The sequence below is a fragment of the Opisthocomus hoazin genome, chromosome 4 (genome assembly GCF_030867145.1).
Source record: "Opisthocomus hoazin isolate bOpiHoa1 chromosome 4, bOpiHoa1.hap1, whole genome shotgun sequence".
Classification (NCBI taxonomy): domain Eukaryota; kingdom Metazoa; phylum Chordata; class Aves; order Opisthocomiformes; family Opisthocomidae; genus Opisthocomus; species Opisthocomus hoazin.
In genome coordinates, this window is record NC_134417.1 from 49,946,830 (window position 1) to 49,960,424 (window position 13,595).

A 13,595-nucleotide genomic window follows, 5' to 3' on the forward strand; every position below is an offset into this window, starting at 1 on the left:
TTTTGATGACGGAAACAAAATTAAATAGCCTTCATTTTAAATTTCTGCAGAATATCAGTACAACTACTGTACCGAGCACTTATTATGTTACAGACAACACAAAGCTGTCAAAAATTTATGCATGTTTTTTAAAAAGCAGGACAAATCAGTTCAGCTGAATGACATGGCAGGAAACAGCACCACCAAGCTATGCACTTCAGCTCTACTTTGAACAACTTCAGTGAAAGCAAGCTGGCTCTACTGCAATGTGAGACTCTTCCCCCTTCGCCTGCACAGATGTGCTCTGCAGCCCTGTGGGGAACTGAAAGAAGTTTATTTGGTTTAAAGGTAAATAAATTTCTTATCAGGCAATTTTTCAGCCAGACAAATTCTCCAATGCAGTTCACTATGTACTAGCATAAAAGTACCAGGAAAGGGAACTGTGTGAGACTAGGAAAAAGCAGAGGGAAGACTGCAACTGTCATGAGCACCACTGCCTCAAACCACAGCGTAAGTCTTGGTTGGTGTTCCACCACGACTACCCCCTTTTTTTAATTAGTTATGCTGCTGCTTAGAGCAGGCAGAAACAAAGCTGATCTGGGTGTGGATACAGGTAAGCAAGTGGGTTGCCAGCTGCCATCAAAATGGAAGTTTTAACAGTCCCCCACTGCCCTCACCCTCACGTCAGCACTATTACACACTTGACCACACAGTAAGTGACGAGTTCAATACAGAAAACTAACCCAAATACATGCAAAAAAGTGCTTCTCAGTGGGTTTACACTTTAGAGTAACTACACCTAATTATCAGAGTTCTAATAATTACTTCATTTAAATTTCATACAGCAGTATCTACCCCAGCATACGTATAAATGTAGTGGAAAGCACAGAAGTCTTTAGGAAGGGTGGCTGGGCTTCCTTCACCGGCCAAGGTGGCTGGCAGCATCCGCGGTTCCCACAACAAAGCACCAGGCTCCAACACAGGGGTCAGCCACCCACTACTGACAAAGAGAGGAAGGAGACAGTAACGCAACTGAAGGCTACAAAGGAAACTGAAGCCTAGAACGGGTTTTATCTGAGCTTAAGCACGCAATTTTCTGTTTTATTATTCAAAAGACCAGGGGTGTTAAGACTGATAGCAAGAAGTAGCTGTACTGGTGTTAACACCAGTGCAACCAGCACCATGACAGAGCTGTGCTCCAGGCAAACTCCCTCTTTTTAGTCCAATGTTGTCAAACCTGCAGAGGCTTAAAATGCAGGAAGGAGAGGGCACAGCAGGACACAGGGCATTGTCCAGTACGAAGAATCAGAAGAGAACTACAACAGTAATTCAAAGATAATTATTCAACGGTATAAAGGAAAGGGGAATTAAGACCACTTCTAACATCATCTACAGTTTTTAAAAGAAAGTTTGTCGGTAAGTATCAGTTTTTAAACCATGAAATGCACACGCAATTCAAATCATCTTATAGTATCCAGGACTCAGTTTTAGTTATCTGGGTGCAACCACCTCTCCAGCAGCTCAAATGCAGATGTTCAGTTTGGGCAGTACTCTAGCTACTCATGACTTTCAACTACAACATTTAAGTATTCTAATATTTTTCCTTGATTCTAAACTACCCATTGCATTACAATTACAGTGGGTTTCCTTCATGGATCTTAAAACACTTTATTGAAGTTGGTATCTCTAAGCATTTATACAAAATACTAAAGTAAGGCACAAATATTAACAATACCGGATACTAGCTAGAAAAATACACTTACATGCAGAGTAACTGCATTTCTGATACCAACATAAAAGCACTTGCAAGGAGATCATCATCAACCCAACCTAATCAGCTCTGCAGTAACATATACGGCAAGAACTTTCAAAGAAACAACACCTCAGAAGTAAGATTTCATCAAAAAACAAGACAGCCATGATGTGAAACCATCAATTCCTTTTGCCTTTTTTCAACTATATTACAGTTTCTAGAATAAATACTTTTTCCCCTTTTGAAAGTTCACTATCCTGCACTAAGAAAGATAATTTTAATACCAGATTTGCTGCAGTCTAGTCCCTAGGATCTGCATTACAACAGACCTACTACTGTTTTATTTTATCTTCAAAACATCAATAAAATTATCCCCAGACAAGCAAAAAATATGTTTTCCTACAGTCTGCCTTCTGCATTTGAAAGCTGATACCTTTGGTTCCCACCCACATCCTCCACACGCTCTGCCTGGTCTTCTGGGAAGGATGTTTGAAATGACCATGGCCTTTGGCTGCAAAGTGGAACAACAAGGAACACGTTACCTCTCAGCTTCCAGCGGGCCAGACAAATATTAGCATCAGCTTTTCCTTCTCTCCCAGCCAGCTAAAACTTGGACATGTTTGCTGGAGTAACTTTATATTCTGAGATTCTATCTTTACCTTACATTCTGTTGAAACTTCCTAGTACCACGAAATATTACAAGGGACAGATGGCTGAACGCAAGCTAATTGAGTAAAGGTTACAAAAAAGCAGACCAAATACAATTAGCAGAAAAAAATAAGTATTTTGTAAAAATACATACAGAAGTTAAGCCCGAATTAAAATCCATGCAGGCTTGCAGGTGTTACAGTACCCAAGTCACTAGCTCCTTGAAAATGTGAGTAAGGCTACAGCCAAGGAATCTGTGTGGTGAAACTACTGAATATTTCCTAGAAACAGACATCAGCACATTCCAGAATGCTGCCACTCCTCTTGGGGACAAGGAACAGAGCAGAGGATAAAGAACAGATACAGAGGTTATAAGCTTGCAGTTGCCAGAAAAAAAAAAACACGGGAGAAAAATACAGAAAAGGGAATACCTCTATGAAAGAGAAATTGTCTTCCGTACCACTTCAGCCCAGTGTAAAGAATTAGAGGAAGGAGAGAGAGGTTACTGAATTGGGAGATATTCCTGTTCAGCAAAACACTAAGAACCCATTTAGGGCCTTTTTTTTTTTTAAACAAATAAAATCTGTGGGTTTTGGCAAATCTCAATGCTTGAAACAGCTCTCTGGTTGTATACAGCATGTACGGCACAAGACTACAATTGTAATAGTTTTCTGCCGTTGATCAAAACCCTTGGCTGTAAAAGCTATTTATTGCCATGGAAGGCCAAGGACGACAGCCATTCAGTTTAACAGTTTTCATTATTTTTGTAAGAATGACCAAAAAAAAAAAAACAATCAGGAAACAAATGCATCAGTGGGAACAAGAGCATCGCAACCACTAAAACAGGACAGAATACACATCAAATTCACTCCATATGGAAGCTGAAAAAACAGATGACAAATACTCTCCTGGCTTCCTAGCCTCTGACCACAGGACCCAGGAAGGTCTTGAGAGAAAGAGGACCACGGTGTAGACCTGTGCTGTAGGCAGCAGACCTTTAAGAGGACAAGAGGAGAATGAAACACAAAGTTGCTTTACAGTCCTAATAACGAACGGGACTGTAGCAGCTTGTCAGATTAATTTTAAGACTAATACAAATAGGGGATACCAAGACAAAAGCTTTCCTAGAAGAATATCCTGAGAAAAGTCATATCATCTCCCCCTTCATTCAACACAGCTGGTAACTGATTCACCCTTTTGTCACTAAGTCCTGCTGGTAATTTACACTTCTGCTTTCATCCCTCTCATGACTTCAGGTAGCAGTGACACAGATTACTCAGAAAAAGTTGAAAACTTGTCTACCCAGATATTTACAGAAGCCTCCTACCTTCCGCATCCAAGAGGAAGCCAGTCAAGCGATTCCAGTAACAAGTTTTTGAAACATGCATTTCTCATTATACTACCTGTAATTTGGATTTTCTTGGTTCAGTCTACGCACATTTTAAAAAAACAGCTCAAAGTAGTACTTTAAATATTATAGCCATTTCAGTAAGAATCACAGTATAAATGAAGAACAGAGAAAGTTTTAGTAAGTTCTTCACATTTTCATCAACAACTGTTATACCTCATGTTTTTCTTGAAGTCCTAGTTGTATCAACTTTTAGACATCAGTTATGTTACAGCAAAAATGCTGTAGAAAGTTCAGTCAAGGTTCAAGAACCCATACTACAAAATATAACACTCTTCAAAACATAAACATTTTAATCAGTTTCATTATTATGGGGTCTTGGTTCAGAAATGTGGAGCCACAAAAGGGACTTCTTTTTTTATCAATATACCTTACTACTTTTTTCCTACCAGCTGCCATCAAAGATAGCAGTTGTCGGCGGATAGAGTTCTAACACACCTTTCTTTCTTAAGCTAAGAAACAGAAATCAAAAAAGTATTAATGAAAACATCAGCAGCAGAAATAATAGAGGTATTACAGTGAAAGGGAAGAAAAACGAGAACATACATGCAGAATTCCCATTCTTTAACTTACATCACATTTAAGGAAAATATCCACTCCAAAGAAGTGTAACACAGTTCTTTTTCTGGAAGGGAAGGTCTTGCCTTCATCTATGCTGGGCCTAGTAAACTTTAGTGTACCAGCCATCCTCTCATTTTTTTCCATATGCAGACCTGTAGTATAAACAACATTTAAGATGGGCTGGAGAACGAATAACAAGTTTACAGCTAAGTTACGTAAGTGCATTAATTTGGGGGATTCAGTTATTTTTTGTATCACTTGGGAAAAATTATTTCTGTGCTATAAATACTCAATTTCATGACAAAGTTTTAAAATGCTTGCCTATGAGCTAATTACAAAACTACATGAAAAAGTACACTTTTATTAATAACAGAAGTAGCAGCACGGTGTTAACTGCACGCTTATTGGCAAACGCTCTTTGCATCGATCTTACTATTGGATCTAGAGGTTTAATTTTTTTCAAAAACCATTTCAGATTTATTTTAGTGTACTCGTAACAGTGTTTTGAATGGATAGTTACAGGTTACTACTCCAGGAAAAGAATGCATTCAACTCAAAATTTTCACCTCCTTTATTCTGCCTAGCTTATCCTTTTCGTATTAAACAAAAGTTACCAAACTTACACTAATTCACACAAATTCATTTGTGCATACGTGTAGCATAAAAACAGTTATCAAAAAAGTCTGTATAATTGAATATATTACCAACTACTTAAAACCTCTAGTCTAAAACACTAAGTCACGCATCAGAACAAATTTAAAGATAGACCCATTAAAGTCACAGGAGGAAAAAAAACGTATGTGTCTAAAATCTAAGTTTTTTTCCTGTAACTGTAATTTTATGTATCAACGCAATTACTACTTCAAGTACTCAATCCTGCAGCCTGTGAGGGGGCTCCTGTATCCTTACTGACAAGAGGTTCATGGGGCCAAAGTGGCAACTAGTTTCAGCATACTGCTTTGTAACCTTGGTCCTCAAAAACCTTTAGGATCCAGTTTTATCAGTCAAAAACATCCAGTGTGAACTGACCGATGACATGAAATGCTACTCAGCTTGGTAATTTCATTTATACACAGGTGTCTGCATATGAACTAGAGTCTTAAGTACTTGCTCTCTACTAAGGTTTTAAAGTATAGAAGGACAACACGAAGTGACAGAAGGGTTATAATCCAAGCGAAACAACATACGTGATATCCTGAAACCCTGATTTAAAACCAAAAGAGACTGATCAGTGCAGCTTCTACATGCAGCAGCCATTTTTTTTCTTTAAATGTATATGAATAAATTTCTTTGCATTTAAAGTTACAGATATTGAGATCTTTCTAATGCTGGCATCATTTTAAATTAAGATGGAGTACAGGGATGACAACACCAGGGAAAATTTCCAAAGCTTTAACTTCTCACCATTCTATCATCACCTCAAAGTCAATTTTCACCTTTTTCACTGGCTGAATTTGTTATCTTACATTTTGCTTTGGGGCTCGTGTTCTTGCAATATGGCAGCACTGGATTACAAGAATACTGACAAGCCTGTTTGCTAAAAATGAACAACGGCTGTATTACAGCAAGTCTGTAGTATCTAGAAAGAAAAGAAAAAGCAGACCCAACAAAGCACACTTATTTGTTAATTACATGAGGATTGCAAATGCTCATACATCTAGTGAGTAATAAGTAAAGCCAAGCTTGAAGTCGCCGTGAAGATTTTTGACACAAGGAGATTTTTTTACACTCTTGATCGCACAGCAAAGCCAGTTACAGGGCCCAAAGAATTAACTACAGATCAGGGCTTAGTATTTACTACTTAAAATAATGCAGGTTCATTAACACCTAGCCTGAACTATTGTTCAAGTATGACAGACCTGCCAGTTAGGAAAACTTAGGGTGTGAGCTACCCATAAGGGGAACACCCCGCTCCACTTCAAATCCCTTCTAACAACTGTAGATGAGGATTCTAGCCAAATGCACAAAACACAAATTCAGTAACAACAAGGGCTGTGGACTGGCCAAGGACTAAATAGCACAGACAGCCTTAATTCTGCCATTGTAAAGCTTCTGAATGCTTCACTTGGTAACTGATGTAAAATCCTTGCCACAACTTTCTGTCACGTAAACAAAGACAGCATGCAGCAGTATTTCAGCAACCAAATACACATTTTGACCTTTTTCTGGGACAGCAAAAACATCGTTAACAGCATAGATACGAATGGATTCCTACACAGAGGAAGCCCAAACTTCTGAGCACGTCTTGTCTGTAACTGGTCCCAAGTGTGCAATCCCTATCTCTTCCATGCCCTTTCTAACTATATAGTGGATGTTGTCCAAGAATTTATTGCTTACTTCCCCCTGGAGTAAGAAATAGAGAAAATTCCTACAAAAATCACAAACTAGCTGAAGTACATAAACCAAACAGACCACAGAAAATAGAGCTAAGCAGTGACCTCAAGAACTGTGCAGTAATTCGCATCAGAAACAAGAGGTGTAAAACCTACACAGCAAGAGCAAAGCACCCAACATCTGGATGAAGAAGGGATGCAGGAAAATCTACCAACCAATGAAACCCGCCAATTATTATGAGAGGAGATGCTAACCACCTAAGATTTCTCACCATGCCCAATAACGCTAATCAGTGACTACAGCACTACATATTGCTCTTTGCTACTTCTCAGAATCATGTGATAAGGCGTAAAGAAAAACAACGCAAATCACAAATAAAAGTTTCATTAAAACTAAAATCTGCCCAAACTCCTTAGGGACTTGAATATTCAGCTCTTTAACCACTCCTTTCAAGATACAATTTATACCTTTCATTCCAAATAACGAACACCACACACAAATTAAGAGCAAGGCTTTGGAATAACAGGACCAAATACCACTCTTTCTGCTTTTTTGTTTTTCAACTGGAAGCAAAGATTAAGAGAAAAGGAAAAACAATGCCTTTGATTCCTGTACCTATGTATGTAATGAACAATCAGTATGTATAATATAAGTGAATTAAGACCTCAGAAACTAACATAGTGGATATAATCAAAACACACCAGTGTTTTCAAAAGTGGCAGAGCATGAGGTATTCTGACATGAAGAGAAGGCTGAAAGCCTTTTCTTTACCTTTATACAAGGACTGCAGATGTTAATCTGGATTTTAAACCCTAAAGAATTTTTTCAAACCATGCAGTACTGTAAAACCTGTTGGAGTGTTCCGTCTCAATACATCTTTCATTTTTTAGTTCTTTTCCCAGAACAGTTCTCTAAAATGTGGTGTCAAACACCTTCAGGAAATCACAATTATCTTCTCCCTTCATGTTCCCAGCACAGGTCAAAGACAACATCAAAAAGGTCATTCTCATTCAACTCCCTTCCTTATGGTGGCAACTTACGTTCTTGATCACAAATCCAAAAGAAGTTTAATTAAAAGCTGAATTTGTTCTTCCTTTTACTTATATATTTTTGCCTTTTAAATTCAGCATTGCTTTATCTCCCATTTTTTTCCCTATCTTTCAAAGCTACAATTTCATTCCTTTCAGTACAATCTTCTAGTAGTCTTACTGCCCATGCGACTTTGAAACAAGTCACAACTACTCTGCAAGCCCAGTTCTCTTCTTCCACTGATATACTGCTGCTGTATTTAACAACCTAGATCTCCACATGACAGTACGAAACAGACGTTTTCAGTAGCTTAGGAAAATTATGATATCAGTCTTCAACTCCTCTGTTTTTAAGGCCCACAAAAATGTCCAGGATAGGTACCAAAACCTGTATTGTGTATCTAAGCTACTGCCAATAACCCTATTTTTCTCTTTACACGTTTGTGAATCTTTGACTAGGGATCCAGACATCACCATCTGAAAATGACGGCTATAACCAAGTGCGCATTAAAGAGAAAAATGAGCTTTCTAATAACCCATGACCCTCACTACTCAAAACAGCACCCTACAGAGTTTTGCAAGTGCTGCATACAAAAATCAACTTCAATGCTGGGCTGCAGCACATTCATTCTGAAGGACAGAACAAAATAGCATAACATAAAATTTTGTCAACAGATTATCTACCGATTTATTTACTGGGTGCAATCACCTAATGACACAGCCACAGTTCCTTCCCAAACTGTGGCAGTCAAAAAACAACTCCCAGACAAATCACGATGTAATTCACAGGTTCTATATTCTGAGTATCAGAGGACTCCTTGATATTCTCTCCCTACTGTCTGGCAAAGCCATGAGAACATTTGTGATTTTTGTGACCATAAAACGAAGCATCAGTCACGGTCAACAATTTACTAAACTGTGATTCTCCCTCTTTTTTATCATATGTGAGCCAAGAAGCAGTTAACGACGATGACATCAAAAACTACCGCACTGGGGTATCTGAGTTAACACCTTACTGATATGAACAGGGCAGCTCACACCTCTCGCAGCTATTGTTCCAGTTTCTCTACAACCTCACTTAGACATCTCCGCTTTTAATTCATGTTCTGAGGTTTTCAACAGAGCTGTAACAGCCAGGGACTGGCGGGGTGGGGGGAGGTAAGCAAAAGATACTGGATAAAGAGGTAGCAGATTTAGAGAGGTGTCAGTAAGCAATGCCACTGCTCAGCACGTGAATCTCAGTATTGTGTGTCACATAGCACGTACCCAAAGTACATCCTCAGTAGTTCTACCACAGCTAACATACAACTACAACATGGATTAGGAGGGACACGTAATGTCATTATAGACATAAATAGGGAAGCAGAACGCTGATGAACTTGAGTGTTTGGGGCCGTCCTTTTTGCTATACACTGAATACACAACAGCTTGAACTGAGCTAGTGTAGTAACTTGACTTTTTCCAAAGGACAACTGAGAGGCAAAATTACACTGCAGATGAACAACCACCATTTGAAATGCAGCAGTAAGTTTTATAATGTTTTCTTAATTTAGTAACAGCTCAATGCTTAGACGATACGATCAACAAAACCAGAACTTGATTACTCTGCAAACGCCTTGCCTGTGGGGCCTGCAGAGCCAGGCCCAGAGCAGGTTTCCATTAGAAATCCAGAGCTTGGCCTTGGCTGGCATCCTTTGGCTTTCAAGCAGTGGCCACAGGCTGCGCAGACCGAAGTGCACAGTCGCTACCGCTGCAGCTCACCACCAGCCACAGGTGCCCCGACACCCCCCGAGTTAGCTGAAGCCCACCCACCCCTCACTCTGCCGGGGACCGGTCTTTTCACACCAACGCGCCCAGCCGAAGGCACCTGCCTCAGGAACGGCATAGGGGAGCGAATACGACATGGGTGTACGGCCAGGGGCTTAAATTCACTTCTGGGGATGCACGGCTGCGGCTGTCTGGATGAGGTCCTGGCGACACGATGCCGAGGACCACCCAACCCCGGCACCGCGCCGCTCCGTTTGCTCCCCAGGCAGGGAGGCTGCGGCAGGCCGGCTGGCGGCAAGGCCCCGCCGGCTCCTCGAGGCCCCGGAGCAGCGGGCGCCGCCGCGGGGGGGAGGCCCGGCGCCGCGCCCCGCCTCTCGCCGCTGGAGGTCAGGGCCGCGCCGGGGAGGGCGCCGGGAGCCCGCGGCGGGGCAGGCCCGGCCTGAGGAGGCTCGCGGAGGGCAGGCTGAGCCCCTCCCTCAGGGTGGCCCCGCTCCACCGGCCGGGGTGTGCGAGGGAGGCAGCGGAAAGCGGCGGGGGTTTCCCACAGGAAGCGCCGGCGAGGCGGGCGGCGGCACCGGCGAGCCGAGGAGGCAGCGGGGGGGAGGGGAGGGGAGGGCAGGGGGCGCTGCTCCGCCGCCCCCCTCCCCGCCGCTGCGCGTGCCAACCGCCACCCGCCAGCGCAGGCGGCGGCCGCCCCTACCTGCGGCGCCAGGGGGAGGCTCCATCCGCCGCTCCACGCCACGCGGCGCCGGCTGCGCAGTGCGCGAGGCCGGCCCCTGCCACGCAGGCGCGGCGCAGCCCGGCCCCACCCCTCCCCCGCCTCTTCCCCGCACCGCGCAGAGACCGGGGGCGGGCGCGCGCGAGGCGAAAGGCGGTGAAAGCACGCGGGGGCGCGCGCGGGGAGGGGCCAAGGCGCATGCGCCGGCTGCGCCAGGGGAAGGGGGAGCGGGAAGCTCGGCGCATGCGCCCTGGGGCGAGGCGGGCAGGCGGTAGGTGGGCAGGCACCATGACGGGAGCGGGCGGAGTTGCCCACTGAGCTCTCGCCGCTGGGACAAGGTGCGGTGGACGGGGCTGAGGGAGCGTGGGTGGGCTTGGTCTCTGGGGGCCGCTGAGGGGTCCCCGCAGGGCCGCGTACAGCAAACACCAGCTTCCCCGGGAGCCCCGTGCCAGCTTCCGTGTGGGCACAGCCCCTGGCAGGACTGCAGGCCGGGCTGTCACGGCCTCCGGCCGAGGGAGTCCTTGGGGTGTCAGAGGCTTGGACAGCAAGGGCTCGAAGTGGAAGATATGAATTTCAGTGGTGGCCATTTTTGTCAATGAGCTGGTTTGTGCCCTGTAAAAGGGGGTTCCCGGTGTATGGGCGAGAGACCCGCTGTCCTGTCTCTGTGTCTCTGGCACCATGTTCTTGTGACAGGTGTTCAAGTGATGGAAGAATCAGGAAATTTAGTGTCCCACCACAAACTCAGGGAAAATCTTGTCATAAGGACCTTGGTACAGTCAGAATGTAAGGATCTTGTTATTTAATTAGGAATGGAGTTAGGAATATGCTTAGAAACTTAACAAAAGGATCCTCTGAATGGGGGAACTGTCCTTGGAGAAGATAAGGACATCGTGAGAAACACGCTTGTTAATGCTTAGTTAGTTTTTGGCAAAGAAACGACAGAATCACAGAATCATTAAGGTTGGAAAAGACCTCTAAGATCATCAAATCCCACTGTCAACCCAACAACACCATGCCTACTAAACCATGTCCCAAAGTGCCACATCTACATGTTTTTTGAACACCTCCAGGAATGGGGACTCCACCACCTCCCTGGGCAGCCTGTGCCAATGCCTGACCACTCTTGCAGTAAAGAAATTTTTCCTAATATCCAATCTAAACCTCCCCTGACGCAACTTGAGGCCATTGCCTCTCGTCCTATCGCTAGTTACCTGGCAAAAGAGACCCAACACCTGCCTCACTACAACCTCCTTTCTGGTAGTTGTAGAGAGCGACAAGGTCTCCCCTCAGCCACCTTTTCTCCAGGCTAAACAACCCCGCTCCCTCATAGGATTTGTTCTCTAGACCCTTCACCAGCTTTGTTGCTCTTCTGTGGACACATTCCAGCCCCTCAATGTCCTCCTTGTAGTGAGGGGCCCAAAACTGAACACAGTACTCGAGGTGCCGCCTCACCAGTGCTGAGTACAGGGGCACGATCCCCTCCCTACTCCTGCTGGCCACACCATTTCTGATACCAACCAGGATGCTGTTGGCCTTCTTGGCCACCTGGGCACATTGCTGGCTCCTGTTCAGCCGGCTGTCAACCAACACCCCAAGGTCCTTTTCCATGGGGCAGCTTTCCAGCCACTCTTCCCAAGCCTGTAGCATTATGTGGGGTTGCATCGTTCGATGTCCAAGAGTAACCTGCCTTCATTATAATACATTATAATACTAAAAATCATGCCCTCTAGAAGAGAGACCCCGGCACACTTAAGGAATTTTCCTCACTGAATATGTGCAGTGTTAAAATGCCAACTAAGCATTATGCAAATTGTGTAACCAGTCGGCTGCATGGGACTGCTCCATGGGCTGAAACTTACTGATAAGAAATTGTGTAAAGACTGATACCTGTTGTAAATCAGGTATGCTACTTTCACCTAGCATCCAATCCTGTGCAACTTTGTAACAAATCAGTATCTCGCCTCAGTGTGTGAGATTGGTCATTGCACACTGGGAACGAACTTGCATTTTTGCGCCAACAATATTGCTGCAGAAACTTCTGTTTGCACAGTGGTCAGCCTAGCAAAGTGTGGTGGTTGGGTTACTCCATACCTCAGTTACTTACAGCTTACTTTTTTTTTGAATCTCTATTGGTGTAATTCAGCATCAAGGGTTTCATGTGTCTCCATCTGATACTGTGTCAATGTCCTGTCATTTTTTTCAAGCATTGTATACATATGAGAAGGACCTTGCCATGTAAAACATTCTATAATAAATGCTAGGAATAAAAAGGTCAAACAGATGCTTTTGATATTCTATGGAGGAATTAATATGGGCTACCAGCTGCCTGGTTATTAAAAAGATTTGGTGTTTTAAGACAAAAATTGAAGAACAGTGCAGTTGCTCATGAAAAACTTTTATACAATTTAGGAGGTATATAGAAAGAATACAAAATGCTTTTTTTGGATAGTTTCTCTAAAAGTGTGATACTGTTAAAAATGACTGATTTAACTGTGTGTCCTTTTGGTCTGCCCATGTAAGTGAGCATTGAGACATATGTGATGTATACTTCAACAGCAGACAAGTAATTCTGATATCTTTTATTTATGAGTTTCTAGTATATTTAACTGACCAGTCTTTCTTTAGTTATTAGAGGCAAGGCTGACCACTTACAGAAACAAAACATGGAATAAAAAAGCCTGTGAGAGTACCATATATTCAAAAACCTGAGAACCTGATTCCATAGAAATTAAGAGAAACTAAAAACAAGGAGATGTAGTAAAAGATGAGGGTCAGGATTTGTTTTTACAAAAGACAAAAGACAAGTCTTTTCCTACCAGCTTCTTCAACATTTTAGACTGACAGGTGATATGGAAGATTAGTCAGTTTATGCAGTAGTCTCTCACACAGTACTGCAAAAATTCTTCTAAACACAGCATTACCTCTGTTATCCTGCATTGTTACTTCCTGTTCAGTGGAAAGGTGAGCTTTAAACATTACATCCTCAGGGAAGTGGGAAGTCCAGGAGCCTTCCCCAAACACCCGATAGACCTTGTATGCCACTGGAAGATAACAATAAGCAGCCTAGAAAAAAATCAGTAGGAGAAATTTTTGATCACAGTTACCATATTATTTATTCGTAAAATGAGTTTTCATTAAAGTAAACGTATGAGTTTCAAGTCCACAGTGTTTTCCCACATTTACATTATTTTCACAATATGAAAATTCAGTCCCTTTATTTGAAAATTGATTGTTTCAACCTGAAGCCACACTAAGAGTCAAGTCTTCATGCTGATACATTCACAGAAATTAGTAGAGCGTGATGTAAGCAAAATCTTCCACGCGAATGCTTTTGGCCTTACTGATCTGGAGCATTTCTGTTATAGACCATTAAGTGTCTTTATGTTTTTTTTTTCAACC

General features: G+C 42.9%; 1 protein-coding gene across 1 annotated transcript in view; it reads right to left on the reverse strand.

Moving 5' to 3' along the window:
* CMC1 (C-X9-C motif containing 1) overlaps positions 1-10,288 on the reverse strand; it is a 46,411-nt gene extending 36,123 nt beyond the window's left edge. The window contains exon 1 of the mRNA XM_075418977.1: positions 10,179-10,288. Coding sequence (XP_075275092.1) covers positions 10,179-10,203 — 25 coding nt within the window. The 5' untranslated portion in view covers positions 10,204-10,288. The remainder of the gene's footprint in view (positions 1-10,178) is intronic.
* Positions 10,289-13,595: the final 3,307 nt, after the last annotated feature.